Source organism: Vicugna pacos, chromosome 32 (assembly GCF_048564905.1).
Source record: "Vicugna pacos chromosome 32, VicPac4, whole genome shotgun sequence".
Lineage (NCBI taxonomy): Eukaryota > Metazoa > Chordata > Mammalia > Artiodactyla > Camelidae > Vicugna > Vicugna pacos.
Window position 1 is genome coordinate 4,896,786 of NC_133018.1, and position 15,287 is coordinate 4,912,072.

General features: G+C 49.2%; 1 protein-coding gene across 3 annotated transcripts in view; it reads right to left on the bottom strand.

Moving 5' to 3' along the window:
• Window positions 1–15,287, bottom strand: part of OSBP2 (oxysterol binding protein 2) — a 100,464-nt gene that overhangs the window by 73,564 nt on the left and 11,613 nt on the right. For 2 of the 3 annotated variants that reach the window (XM_031670246.2, XM_031670245.2), the window contains exon 2: window positions 12,628–12,836. In XM_031670246.2, the coding sequence (XP_031526106.2) occupies window positions 12,628–12,836 (209 nt within the window). Of the gene's footprint in view, window positions 1–5,450; window positions 5,587–12,627; window positions 12,837–15,287 lie in introns of those variants that run through there. The other variant, XM_072953273.1, reaches the window with a different exon arrangement.

Consider the following 15,287-nt stretch of genomic DNA (forward strand, 5'->3'; position numbering starts at 1 on the left):
CCCCTCCACTCTATTGCTACTTCATTCTAGAAAGAAACTGCGTACATATTTTTAAAAACATGCTCCCTTTCTTTCTGGGCTCTCCCAGAGAAGGGCAGGATGTGGGTTCTTGTTCCTTGGAATCACATCTGTCCAGCTCCCATAGCCACAAGTGCACCCCAGGAAGTGCAGGGAGGCCCAGGCGGCTGAGGCAGGAAGGTGGCAGAGCAGCCTGGGACCACGTTTTGGAAGCATCTGTCAAATGTCTGTGGAATGCGCCAGTGGCGGGCACGGAGAGTCAGACCACCAAATTGTTATAATCACACCCATGCGAAAAAAAGAGTTTGATCGTGTGCCCTCAATATATGAATAATTCTTTCTAGATTATACATATGGTATACTACTTCACTTCTGCTTTACATGATCATGTGCCCTCCTGGGGGGTACTGGTCCCCTTCTTGGAAACGGTAAGGCTAGGGGACAGTGGAATCAACAGCCACAATACCATCACACCCCATACCCAACGCAACTTTTCTAGGAAGATATCAGAGAAGAGAGGGGAGCTACCGCACGACACAGTACCTGGGGCGTTAAGCTCACAACAGGCCATAACCTGAATTTGCTTGGTGCCCAGCCAGAGGATAGCAGGGTAAGAAAACTTGGGCTGGGCTCTCCACAGGGCAGACGCAAGCATAAAAAGTGACAACCGAGCCTGCAGAGCACTCGCCGGAACACTGATGCTGTAAAGCTGGGTGAGAGGAGAGCTCCTGGAAGGTGGCTGAGACCTCCGCCGTGCGTGGGTGTGCGCGTGCGCAGTGAGAGCGGAGCCGGGATGGCAATGTCTGCAGTGTTTTCACTGCTTCTTTCATATTTCTTTTGCTATCACTGCAATATTTTAATAGCACAGGAAGTCAAGTTTAAGTGAAGAGCGGCAGGTGATTTTACTCGCCAGTTTCCTCTCCTCCGAAACACAGCATCGATTTCCTCCCACGGCTTCCCCAGCTACCAGACGGATGAGTGTGTTGGAACCAGCCCGGCTCCGCTAATGGGGCCTTCTGTCTTCCTGCTCACGAGGCTGCCATCATCACTCTCCCCGACAGCTCGGTGCCCTCCTCGGCGCAAGGGCTGCGTGGGCTGTCACCATGGGCGAGGAGGCATTTTTCTCCCGTGTCGGCTTATCAGTTGATGGCCTTGAGCTGTGATAGCATCTGGGAGACCTTGAGCCCCCCTGCGACGGGAGCACCTCTGTGCAAACCGAAAAGCCAGCGGCACTTCTAGGTAAGTTATGGCAAGGGCTCACATGAGACTATTTGTGGGCGTGCCTTCCCTTAATCAAGCTGTGCATTTTCTGGTGAGGGAGTGTTAACTGGAACAATCTTTATGGAGGATAACTCGCCAGCAGCATCAAAATGGAAAGCATGCACTTGACTTAGTAATCCTTTCTCTAAGACTTTACCCTTAGGAAATAATCACACACTGCGGGGGGTGGGGGTGGGGAGTAGTGGAGGAGAAAAAGAAAAAGAAGAAAGGAAAAAAAAAAGTGAGAAAAGAAAAAGAAACACCTGTCCCAGTGCTTTTCTGGATATGAGGGGAACACTGCAAGCAACCTGAATGGCTAAAAAAATGTTTAATTAAATTATTGCTGTATCCAATCAATAGAGTATTATGCATCATTAAAAATGGTATTATAGTTATTTGAACAGGTAATGATATTAAAGAACTGTTATTTAAGGTGTGATATTGGTCTTGAATTGATCCTTTTAAAACAGCTCTTGTTTTTGAGAGACAACACAGTAAAATGTTTGCAAATCGGTTTTGCTTTAAAATAATGGCAGGGAGCAGATTAGTGATTGCCAGTAGCAGAGGGAAGGGGGAATAGGGAGTGAGTGCTTAATGGACATTAGGTTCCTTTGGGGGTGATGAAAATATTCTGGAATTGGAAGTGATTGTTACACAACATTGTGAATGGCAAAATATCACTAATGGTGAATTTTATGTTATGTGTATTTACCACAGTAAAAAAAATAATGGAGGGACCAGAAGATGGAGTGAGATGAAATGAGATTGGCCATAAATTGATAATTGTTGAAAGGTGAGCTGTAAGAGCATGGGCCATATGTGTACATGTGTATATATGTATATATATACATGTATGTAACTTATTAGAAAGTTTCCATAATAAAAAGTGATGCCACAGATGTACGTTTATTGGCACAGTATGTCCACAATATGTTGAATTTAAAGAGCCAATATGGGGAATTTCCCCACTGATGTGAAATTGTATACCTAGATCTAAATGCAAACACATGCATAAAGAAATGTTTCGAATGCTGTTCAATAAAGACGTAACAATGATCAATTCTAAGTTAGTAGATTTGGGGTGATTTTTTCCCCCTTTGGTTCATTTTCCAGTATGGTTTGCACTTTCCTTTTTCCATTTAGTCTTCACAAAACAGTAAAGATTTTTTCTTAAAAGGCAAAGATGTTTAGGAATACTCTTTTCCCCTCCAGCATTCTGACAGAATGGTCCTGGAAAATGGCACATTCCTAACAAAAGCCCCCTGGCTAGCTTGACTCCTGGGGACTTACTCAGTAATAATGCCCTCCACAGTGGCCATCTCCCGATGGAGGACACCTCTGCCACTGAGGACAGCCCCAACAGTCAGCCCTGCAGCTGCTCATGTACACATTCATCTGGCCTTGCAGCCACCCCCTGAGGTCAACTGGGCCAGGACTGGGACTGTCCCTACTTCTGAGATGAGAAAGGGAAAGCCCAGGGACCTGTCCCACGAGGACCCTTCCTGCTCTCAGGAGCCACCCCCCGGGGGGTTAGGACCTGGCTGCTGGGTGCTGGGCCCTCTGTGCTCAGGAGATGAGATCACTACACAATGATCCTGCACAACTCAGATACCTGCACTGTCATTCACAGCTGCGTCTCCAGCCCCTACATGAGATCATGTGAACATCAGCAGCGGGAGGGATCAACAGAGTAACCACTGCTGGATGGTCCACTGCAAAGGACACAGCTGCTCTCGCTGTGGTCTCTCCAGCTTAGCTGCCCAAAGTCACATGAAATCCCTCCTGACCACTCATGCTCCTGGTAATGCCCTTTGGAAGAACTTGCTCTTCAAATTTGGCTCTGTGAGGACCCCCCAAATTTATCTGAACGACCTAGAGGTTCTGTACCCAAAGCGTATGGACCAAAGGGGTCACGGTGCCTGTGGCCAAAGCACCAGGCACCCACTTCTCACACTCATCCTCTCACTCATTCTCTCCCTCTCACTCATTCTCTCCCCCTCCCTCCATCCCTTCCTCCATTCACCCAATAGTCCCTGCACACCAAACATACGGACACAATGTTCCTCCTGCCTCTGGGCACTAAGGGCTGGCACATGGGTACAGCCTTGATTCTTCCCGTGTGAGAAGAGACCCAGAATGTGGTGGCCCCTAGAGACCACTGTCACCTAACACAGGCAAGTGCCAACCCAGGCCAAGGTCTGGGAAGCCTTCCAGGGCGAAGAAGCAACAAAGCGTAAGCCTTTGGAATCTGATAATTACAAAGGTAAGGGCTATTATGCCTGTTAGTTACAAAGGAAGTAATCAGTAATCAGGATAACTGTCCTGGCAGGAAAATGATGCTTAAAGCATCTTAATGGTAAGAATGCATCAAATGTAGACAAGTCACCTTTTTGTCTACTCTTTTTGGTCTAATGACTCTGATCTACTAATCCTCTTAAGAAGACTGCCTCCAACACAAACACATCAGAGTATCTATTTTTCTACTGAAATAAGGGGGCCACCTCTGGGCCGGCTCTTGGGCTTAGATGGCAGGCAGAGAGTCCTGTGGGAAGAGGCGAGGTCAGAACAAACACTGCCCTTGCTGCAAAAGTCCAACTCAGCTTCTCCAAGAGCCGAACATCAATCTGCTCGAATTCTGTACACACACTCGAACTCTGCTGGTGACCCAGTTACCCTGGGCGGCTGCAGCTAGCACTGATTTCTACGAGTCCAGGTCCCTCGGGGGTAAGCCGCTGCCATCTGTATGGGTCACAGGATCACATCTAAATCCAAACTGCCAATGCCTCTTACACAACATAATACCATCACTTCGCTAAGTTCCTTTCTGGTGGCTCTTGCCTCTTTGCTAATGTGGATATTTGAGAACTGACTCCAACCCATGCCCTACACTTTACCCTGCAGGCCCCCAGCAAGGCCGAGCCAGGAGAAGGTCTCCATCTGTCCAAATTCCTGTGCTCTGTGCCAGGTCTCGCTTCTCTGAGAAGAGCCAGAATTCCCTCCCAGCTGAGGGTGATAACTTCCCCTTTGGTTTCTTTGGACTCGGAATAAAGCTCAGCCTTCTCTGCTGGAAGCGCACATGTGTCTCCCTTTCTCAGGCCCCACACTCCTTTTTCTCGCTCCCTCATATTCTCGAGGTTACCTGGGAGAGTACAGGTTCCTTTAAACAAACCTCAGTCAAAAGCATTGTCAGTTTTTCAGATGTGATCAAAGTACCTTGAATATGTCAAATAAGGAATCCTTGTCTTTTAAAGCTACATCCTGAAATATTGACAAAAATTCACAATGACACAGGATTAGGGTGGAGACGCAGAAACAAGACCAAGGTGGTAACTGGTGACAGGTACGTGCGGGTTCCTGAGACTTCTGTCCGCTTCTTTTTATGTCTTAAATTTTCCATAACAACAAAAGGTTAAAAAAAAAAACCCATCCCTGGGGGTTCTGCAGCATCCTTGAGTCCAACTGTGCTATCTAAGGCTTTTACCTGCACCTCCTTCAACTGACACATGTCCTGAGCAGCAACTCCACACAAGGTGCTGCTGAAGACACAAAGGAGAAGCAACTGGCCTGCCTACCCTGGGCCCTTCACGCCCACCCAAGTTAGAGAGAAATTACTCAGGGTTTGTATGTGTGTGTGCGAGTGTATGTGTGTGTTGTTTAATCCATTCCAGTCAATGTTTCACTAACTTAACGAGCTCACAAGAGACCTCATTACACCTTCTGCCCAGATGGGTGGATGGGGCTTCACCTCCCTGGGACCAAGGGATCTGGGGTTTAACAGCTTGAATGTGGCTACGTTTCTCCTTTGTCCTGAGACAAGCACACCCCTGTCCCCACACAGCTGCTGGGGACTGAGGATGGAGGAGGTGGCCACAGGAGAAGCCACCACGTCTCAGGACTTGCAGGCATTCTCTGAGGACAAAGGAACAGTACCCTCCAACAAGTCAGTAACCCCGCATTTCAGGAAGCCATTCCATCAAATGGGAGGAACGCTGAGTGGACCAAGGCAAGATCACCATTCCCCCAGGTCATATGTATCCCGGCACAAAGGCAGCTGGTTTTCCAGGAGCTGTTTCCAGAGCCAGGACACACCCTACCCCATGCTTCCCAGGGGTTTACTTCCATCTCAGGGACCACAGCCAGTAAGGACAGCAGGAGAGCCTTCCAAGTCCTACCTTTTAGAGGATTTTCATTTTGAACTCATAGGACGGCAGGCTGCCCAGATGTTCTTTAGGATCAGCGCCTCGGGCTACCAGCCACCCAAGTCCCCCTTACCCCCCTGCTCAAACGCCAGCCTCAGTTGCTCTGAGGGCAGAATCTGGGCTGCCTGGCATCATTCCAAGTGCCTGGCTGTGATATCAGAATAGGGCTATGACATCAATGTGGGGGGCAGGGCAGCCTGGGGGAGTAGGCCAGGACAGAGGGAGCCCTGAGGGGCTGGATTAGCCCCCCTGGAAGTAAGGCCCGAGACAGAGAGGTGGCAGCTCTGGGTTCACTTCTTAGAGCCTCCTGGAGCCCCCACTGGGAGGTGGACCTGAAGACCTTCTAAAAAAATGGTTCACAAGCACTGAGAGGGATGTTGTAAGCCTGCCGACCTGCTGGCACTTGCTAAGACATGGATTTATGAGCAAAGTCAGCAAACTAACCGTCCTTTAGCTCCCCCCTGTGTCCAGTGAAAGGATACTCTATTTTCTGAATGAGAGGCTCAACTTCAGACCCCACCTATCCAGTGAGTCAGGAGCAGAGCCCCCACGTGGGCTAAGCATCAAGGCCCCCAGGATGCAGCTGTTAAATTAAACACAAGGAGATAAAATACAAGATGCCCTTTACATCTGAATTACAATGAACAAAGTTTAGTATATGTCCAAATGGCTGCATGGAACACAAGTATACTAAAACACTGTTGTGTATTTGAAGTTCAAATTAAACTGGGTAACCTGTATTTTTATTTGCTAAGTCTGGCGATCCGAACCGAGGGAGATCTTTTTTTAATGCAGGTGCCCCCCACCACCGCCCCCAGCCCTCAAGTGTTGCTTTCATTCACTCAGACTTTCTGGGGCAGGGGGACCTGGGAACTTGTATTATTTTAAAGCTGTCCAGGTGACTTTTACCAATAACTACAGCTGACTTTCCTCGAGCATTTGCCAAGCCATGTGTGCAGTTCGTTTCATGCATTGTCTGAGTCCTCAGAGCACCTCCAAGGGGTGGTTCTATTACGAAGCCCATTCTTTAGAGGACAGAATGAGGCAACAGACAGCAAGCCCCTTGTCCAAGGTCACACAGATACTCAGGGAGCCATGGTTTGAACCCAGGCAGGCTGGCTCCCACTGACTTAGAAATCTCTGAATTAGAAGGACACTGGGATGCACATAATCGAAGATTCCAGCGGACTGAGAAGCGGGGAATTGGAGGCTCCAGGAGCCCATGTTCACACTAACTGTTACACTACCGCAGGCTAAGCCAGGTGGCAGAAAGCAAGCATCTAGCCCAGGCAGGGGGCAGCTCAGGGAGGGTTTCCAGAATGGCCTCTCCTTGAAGGGCAAGCAGACCTAAGGGGAAGCAGAAGGTGGGAAGGGCGTGGGTGTAAGGAAGAGAGTTTGCAGGCAAGAGGGTCAGCATGCAGCTGGCGGGGCAGCAAGACGGTGTGCCAATGAGGAGAGGGGAAGCTGGGCAGGTCTGGAGGGCAGAGGAGAGCCAAAGCAGAGGCAGAAGTCAAAACTGCAGTTCATTTGCAAATTAACATACAGCCTGTAAGAGAGAGGACTTCTCCTGTTTGTTCACTTCTAGGTCTCCCAAGTCCAGGCTGGAAAATACTGGAAAGGAAAAAAACTGAACTCACCATCTGTTCTGTGTTCCTTCAAGCTCTGGCCTTCCCCAATCTGCCTATGGTTAGTTAACTTTCAGGGTGCTTAGACAGCGGCTCCACGCATCCTGTCCAGGTTTTCCAGCTGCACAGAGTGAAGCACTCTTACTTTATCCTACCCAGCACTGGAATCGCACTGTATTTTAGAAGACCTACGCGGGCTGCTGGAGAGTCTACTGGAAGACTCTCGAGTCTAGACTCCAGGTCAGGTGGCTGAACCAAGGTGGAGGCCACGCAGATGGAGGGCGGCAGGCAGATGCAAAACTGCTCACGGGCAGTGCTCACAGGCTGTTGTGACGACAGAATGTGAGAGGCGAAGCAGGGCAAGGTCAAGGCTGACACTCAGGTTCACCACTTGGCCAACTGCCAGGTTTGGAAAGTGACCTAAGACCCTGAAGAAGGCAGTGGGCAGTGGGTCAGGGGAAGAAGCCAGGATAGAGAAGAGGACAGCAGTGGGACCAGGTCCCTAGGGAAGAGGGAGGCAGTGGTCCCCAGGGTTGGGCACTACTTCAAAGAGGAGAAACATCTTCACTGGAGTCCCACAGGGGCCGATGCAGGGAGACCAGTAAGTCTGATGGCAGAGAGCTGAGGTGGTCTAGGCTATGAAGTTCTTTTGCTCCGGAAGAGCAAGGAGGAGGGGAGGAGGCAAGATCCTTTGCTGGGTGGTGGGAGGCAGTGGTGAGGATACACAGAGTGATGTGGACTTTAAGAACCACTGAGGGATGGGAGAGGAAGCTGGAAGGAGGCCCTCACCAGGGAGCAGGCATTGATAAAGGCCCAGCAGAAGCCCTGGGTTTGAGGGGGTGCTGGTCTGTCCGGCTAGGAGGGGCTGCCCCAGGACTTGGTTGTGTGACTCAGCAAAGGGCCCAACCACCCCTGCCTGAGGGCAGAATGCGTGGAACTGAAGGGTCTTCAAAACAGCAGCTGCCTCACTGCCAATAACTGAGTGGCCACCATGCTCTAGTCACCGTGTTAAGCAGTCTGTACCTGATTTAATTGATTCCCTCTTGACAACCCTAAGAAGCCTTTATCACTGGACACACTTTAGGGTGAGGAAACAGAGTGGACAAGTGACTTTGCCCCTGTGACTCAGCTAATAAGCGGCACAGCCAGATTCAAGCACAGGGCAGTCTGGCTCCTGGCTGCCCTGCTGTTTAGTGGAGGACACGTGGGTGTGATGGAAGCTGGACAACCCAGAAGGGACTGAGGGATGGACACAGAGCCAGGACGAGCAAGGAGAGATAAGAAAGAAGGCAGCTGCTGGAGGAGCCAGAGAGGTCAAGAGGGGCCCTGGAAGGGGGGCTGCTGTGGTGGAAAAGGGCCAGCCTCTGACTCTCAGATCACTGTAGGGTCCACAGGTGGCTGTGGGCAGTGTGGGGAGGACAGGGCCTGGTGAGGTTGGGCTCATGGAGCCAGATGTCCTTTGTCAAGGTGCAGCTAACGACGTAAGGGTCTGCCAATCAGGGGACAAGGCCTGGAGTTTAAGGACAAGCTCTGTGGCCAAGGGACCCAGGGGACCTGAGGGCTGAGATGGGTGGAGGGCAATCCCAGCAGGGGCACCAAGATGTCAAGATCTGGATGAACGAATGGCACAGAGAGTCGAAGGCTGGAGGTGGGCACAGCCCTGCATCTTGGTCCCTTCCCCTTCTCATGGGGTTGGGAGGGTGGGGGACTGCCTAGATGGAAGGTCATTCTCCACTGCGTTCTCTCAGAAGTACCAGATTCTCATGACCCCACAGGCACCTTAAAAAGGCAGGTAAGTGAGCAAAGGCACAGACACTAGCCAGCCCTACCACAGGACGCCAGGAGGGCCTCGATCCAGCCACCAGGTGGCAGCTGCAGACACCAGATAAAGCTTTCCACTGACAAAGGACTTTAGAAGCTACTTAGCTGGCAAATCATTCAGCCCTGGGGTTGTTGGACTCATCAGAACATCAGAAAACTCCACGTCCTTCTGTCACCCAGACCCACCGCTGGGAGCAGAAGCATCCCTCCCTTACTCCCCTCCCCGGGAGAGAAGGCATCTTCAGAGCACGAGCTCTCGCTTCTCCAAGCCTTGATCAATGAATAAAGCTCCCGCTCGGCTATCCAGAACCAGGTTTAATCTGACTGGCATTTGCGACTGCAGACAAAGGACTCATCGAGGGGTCACTGACCCACTGGGGATCCATAACACTCCCTCACACGGATTCTTTTAATAACACACGAAAAAGGGCTTGTGAATCTGAGAATGAGAAAGGCTGGTGAGCGCTGCTGTGTTTGCATTTACTGGGTTTAATTTGGTCTTCTTTATCTAGTTCCTTAAGGTGTAAGGCTTGATTACTGACTTGATGTTTCCCTTCTTTTGAAACATATTTTTTATAGCAATAAACTTCCCTCTGAGCACTGCTTTTGCTGCATCCCATAAATTCTGGTGTTGTATTTTCATTTTCATTAATCTCAAAGTATTTTCTAATTTCCGTTGTGATTTCACCTTTGAATCAGTGGTCATTTGAGTGTTAATTTTTACATACATGTGAATTTTCCAGTGTTTCTTCTGTTATTGATTTCTAGCTTCATTCCGCTGCGGTCAGGAAAGACATTTTGAATGATCTCAGCCTTTTAAAATTTACTGAAACTTGTTTTTTAGCTTAAAATACAGCCTATCCTGGAGAATGTTCCATAGCACTTGAGAAGAATGTGTGTTCCACTGTCGCTGGGCAGAGTATTCTGATATGTCTGTTAAGTCTAGCTGGTTTACAGTACCCAAGAGTTGTAAGCAGTCTGGTTACATGATCAAATTCCCATTTTTAAAGATATCGTTCTGCCTGCTGTTTGGAGAACTGGCTGCAGGGAGGAGGACAGGAAGGAGGCTTTTGCAGACACCCAGCTAAGGGGACGGCACCTGGATCACCGGGTGGCAGAAAAGCTGGAGAGTAAGAGATGATTTCAAGAGGTAAGTGGAGTATGAAGTAGGCTTCCTGCCAGATGAGAGGTGGTCCACAGTCTAGGAAGGGACAGACAGGCCAAAGGATGACCTACAGGGGTCTGCGTCCTTGACCCAGCTGATTGCCATTAGCCAGACTCAAGGAGAACCACACCAGGCAGTCTTCCCCTAGGTAGGGGTACCCAAGGCTGACTCCAAGTGAAAAGCTACAAACCACAACTCTCCAACATCCGCCTGAGAACTGTGGGAGGAGGGCGTTGCCTTGCAGAGAAGCCACCATAAGTGTTATTTTTAAAGAAATAATCAGGTGGCCCCAACCTTTCTATAAAAGCACAGTATCAGCTTGAAGCCTCCTCCTTCACATACATTAGTTTATTTGTGCTTCAAAACACCAAAAGGAGAGGAATCTGACCATTTCTCACCAGCACACAGAATGTACTACCTTGAATTATACCTGAATGTCTGTCCCATGTCCTTACCCAGAAGGCTGACCCTTTGGGAACACAAGACATGTGCTGCACCTCCAGCCTCTGCCCATGCCTAAGGGATGTGAAATGAAGGCAGGTCAGCCTGAGGCTGCTCTCTCCGGGGTCCCAACCTCTCCCAGAGAAAGCCCACGCTAGCCATCCCTAGGGCTGTCCAGTTGAGTTAAAAAGTACTTCCACGCCAGCCTCAAAGAAACCCTGCCTGCTGCTTGTCCCAGGAAAACTGATCCAGAATGATGAATCCAGTAAGTGCTACCTGCTACATTATTTTCAGGACGTTCCTAAAAATGAGTTTATTTATTTGCTTACTCATTTTACTTAGGAGAAGCTAGTAAGAAGCAGCTAGTTCTTTCATGACCAGCAATGCTCCTGCTCTTGACCAATGGGACTGTCCTGAGTCCAGCCACACCACTGGCCACATCACTTGCCACAGTAGCTTTCCACAGGCATCCAAACTGAGACCACAGGTCCTGCTGGGGATCTCGGTGCAGCCAGGACCTGAGATGCCCCCAAATACCCTCCTTCACTGGGAAGTGGAGTGGTACTCTGGGGACCCCTGGCCAAGCTCATCATCACTGCTGACACACCAAGCCACACAAGTGCTGACCCCAAGGAATTCATCACAGGGGGACCCATGCTCCAAATGGGAGAGACTAAAAGAGAAGGTCCAACTGATATTCAATGACCTTCAACGTGCACTGAGAAGCTAGCACTAGGGGAGAGACCCCAATGCAGGCGACTGACATCACTAGCTCCTTTGTGCGAGAGCTCCTTCCACAGGACTGTCTCCCAAACCAGCCTAGGAGATAATCCTGGAGACCAGGGGCTGTAACTCCCCTCACCTGGAGCCCTGCCTGCCTAAAAACTACCACACAAGTCTGTGTAAACACACACCTTTTGTTTATAACTTTCAAAAGATTGTAGCTTCCCAGTGCCCCCTCCCTGTGTGTGGACACAGTTTTCAACCATCAGAAACATCTGCTGTCACTCTGGGTGGGCAAAGCTCTGACGAGGTTGGCACTCTCATACCGGCTGCAGGCATCTAATGGTGTGACCCCTGTGGGAGGCAACTGCACAATGTCTCTGAATTACAAATGCAGGGTCCCACTGACCTAGCAACCCCACTTCCTGGGACACACACTTCATTTAATACTTGCACACACATGAAATGAAACGCCAGGTCACTCACCACAGCACAGCCACTCATAGCAAATTAAAGAAACAACCTAAATGTCCATCAACAGGCTACAGGCTATGTAAACTAGGGTACAACCATACAAGGAAGTACTGTACTACTGTAGAAACACGGCGGAAGCTTTTTACGTACTTATAGGGAAGAAAAATCCAAGATACATTATTGCTAAATGGAAAAAAAAAAGCAAGGTGGAAGACAGCATTTATTTTAAAGTAAGTGCCTACTTGAATATATATGCAACGACACAAGACGCTCTGGTTGCCTAGGGGTGGGAGAACGAGGTGGGCTGCGAGGGTATAAGAGTCAAGGGCAGGCTTTGCTGCGTATGTTTTTGAAACCATTGGTTCATGAATCTTATAAAGACATTACATATGAAAAAATAAACAAATTAAAGTAAAAAATAAAATGTCTTGCTCAGGACTTCTGAGCTGACCTTCCATCTTGGCAAAGGCAGCAGCTCTGGTTAAACAGTTTTTAACCTGCAAAATGGACCTCAGAAAAAGTCTAGCCTGAGGGTCAGGGGTACCACCCCGGTCTCCACCCCAACTGCTGCTGCTGCGGCTGACCCACTGCAGCCTCTGAAGGTTCTGCTGAAGCCCAGGAATCAGATTTGTGCGAAGAAGGGTGCACACAGCCCAGCCCACCACAAACATTTCCATCCCAAGAACTGCCAGCCACCCCTACACCCCCGCCGACCACCCAACGTCCTACTGCTGAGGTCGCACGGGGCTGAGTGGGAAGAGTGAACACACACTCCGACCTCCTGGGGTTGGTCTGGACTCACCTGGGTCTACTGGTCACCACTTCCCCCAAACGCTTTCAATCCCTACTCTCTCCAGACCCACGACCCTGCAGGTCCCCCACCATGTCGAGCACTTGCTACCTGAGTGGCTGCTCATCATGCGGACAGCCTTGGCCTTGGCCAGCTCCAGGGCAGTGATCCACTGCTGCCGCTCCACCTCCGAGCCGGCCTTGAGGTGGTAGGTCTTGGCCCCGCTGGTCAGCACGATACCGCAAGAGTCCTCCGTGTCAAAGTGCGCGGTGGACAAGTTGATGGTGCCACGGCAGGTGTGGGCCATTTCACCCTGATTTCTGTAGGATGCAAGAGAAACGATGGGGTGAGGCTCCCAAACTCAGCAGTTCTGGACTGAGAAAAATCTCAAGGACTGAAAATAATCTCAGACCCCTGGAGCTGGCAGAGGCCCTGGAGTCAGCACGGGGAGATAATACCTATCGGGACTGACCGGTAGAGGCTTGGCTGCACTCAGTGGCAGAGGGAGGAGGGTCAGTGTCGGTGCCCCACGTAGGGCACAACAGCTGTGGTCTGAGCCTCTGCAGACACCGGGAATTGGAATGGGTGGTTGCTGGGGTCCTGCTAGACAGCGCAGACCTCTGACTCCATCCCAGACTCTTTCCACAAAGCCTCAGAAACACAGAGTTGGAACAGGGTGGGAACCTGCCACTAAAACTGAGATTAGAGAGCCAGAACCCCAGGGGGAGGACTTGGAGGTACCCCTGCCAGGAGTAACCTGGGAACCCAGACCCACAGAGCAAGGATGCCACTGAGACAGGAAGGAAGGGGGCAGGGCACAGCCATGAAAGGAATGACACAGCAGTTAGCACCAAGGTGGCAGAAAAGTCAACTCCCAATAGACCTGGAGGCCCAAGATGGCTGGAGATTCGACCTCCAGTGGACCTTGAACTTCATTACACACCTTGAGTGTCCTGGCCTGGTGAATGACACACCCACAGGCGCCATGACAGATTCAAGGCTAACCATGACAGGTCAAAAAGAGGGTGAAGGCCCAATTCCTGAGAGTCTCCACCCCTTCCCCAAAGTAGTTGGAATGATTCTCCTACTTATTAGCATATGAAATTACCAAGCCCAGTTGACCCTTGAACAAGGTGCATAAGTGGGTGGTGGAGGCTGGGGGGTGGAGAAGGAAGCCAGGCCATTCTGTGAAATCAGGTGTGAAATAAAATTCATATTTTATGGCAAGACAAAAAACATTAAACATAAAAAATTCATCTCTGCCTTTTGGCTTCCTCTCTCCCCTCACTGTGCACTGTGTTTCTGCATTACACACCAACCAAACCTCCCCCATTGGCAGGAATACCTGGTCAACCATAAAGAGCAACATTCTTCTAGCATCAACTCCTTAAAAGATAACATTCCTTCTTGATCTTGTAAGGGGTCACATGATCCACCAGGATGAGAACTGGAATTAGTGTTAAATTTTTAGGTATGTTAATGTCCTTTGGATTTTTTTTTAAGAAACCTTCATCTCTAAAGAGATACATACAAATATTTACAGAAATATTTACAAATATTAATTATTACTAAAATTACTTTTAATTTAATTATTAAAATTAAGTTAAAAAGATGCCTGGGACTTACTTTATATTAAGTGCGGTAAGGGGAGTCCACAGACCGACCTTAAGGTGAGACTTGCTGACACTGGGTGGTGGGGACATCGTCTACTTTCATTGGTAATGTGGGCAAAGGGAAAGTTGCAGGGTATTCCTCCTGTTCAGGGGATCCATACTTGTCCCTTCCAAACAGGACAGCCTTAAGTGACTGTCAGTGAAAACTGCCACAGTACAAAATAAAATCCATTTAAAACCTATCACATTTTAAATTCTTTCCTTTGTACAGTGATGGCCAACAGCAGTGCTGAAGGACTCTGGTGATGAAGGGGGCCCTTGAGTCCCTGTAAGCCAGCACAGGAATGAGGCTGTGCGCTGAGTGTCTTAGGACCAGAAGGACTGAGATGATGGGTCCCTGGAGCACAGGATCTATTTCGAGCAGGGTTAGGAGTCTACAGAGAACAATTCAGGATACTTGAACTGATTTGTTTTTTTAAATCATCACACAATCTCTGTAGCTGCAGCCACAATCTACAAGATGCCCCAGCAACCTAGATTCTTCCTTTTACAAGTGATCTGTTAGCTTAAAAATTCAGCAGCACTAAAATATACCCCCCAAAAATCCTACAGTAAGCAAAGGAGAGTCTAAAAAAGAAAATCAGTTACCAAGACAAGTGAAAGACTGAAATACCAGAAATTAGAGGTCAATTGAGGAAACACTGAAGTTGAAATTCAACATACCCAGGACAATTAGAAATTTAAATGTGCAGATTCCAAGTTTACAGATCTGATGGTGAGACGTTATTTATTCAGGAATTCTACTTCTTCTCTTCATGACCACAGATATTATAGGCATTGACATTAATAGGAGATGAAATAATCTTACATAAAAGTGACTCCCACCAAGCGTCAGTGGAGGCAGAAACAGCAGCTCAACTCCTGTCAAACCGTGACAGCAGCCTGCAAAACCAAAGGCCCCAAAGCAAGGCCGTCGCAGACTCCCACGACAGAGGCTGAGTTTAAAACAGCCGTCACCCCTGCATGGCATGTTCATCCTTCCATTTGGTCAACATGGCAGGCTAGGCATCAGGGTCAGATGGGTGAACAAGACAGATGAGGCTGGGGCTCCCCCAGCATCCAAGAGTATATGACCATCTGTCTCTCCTCCAACATTTG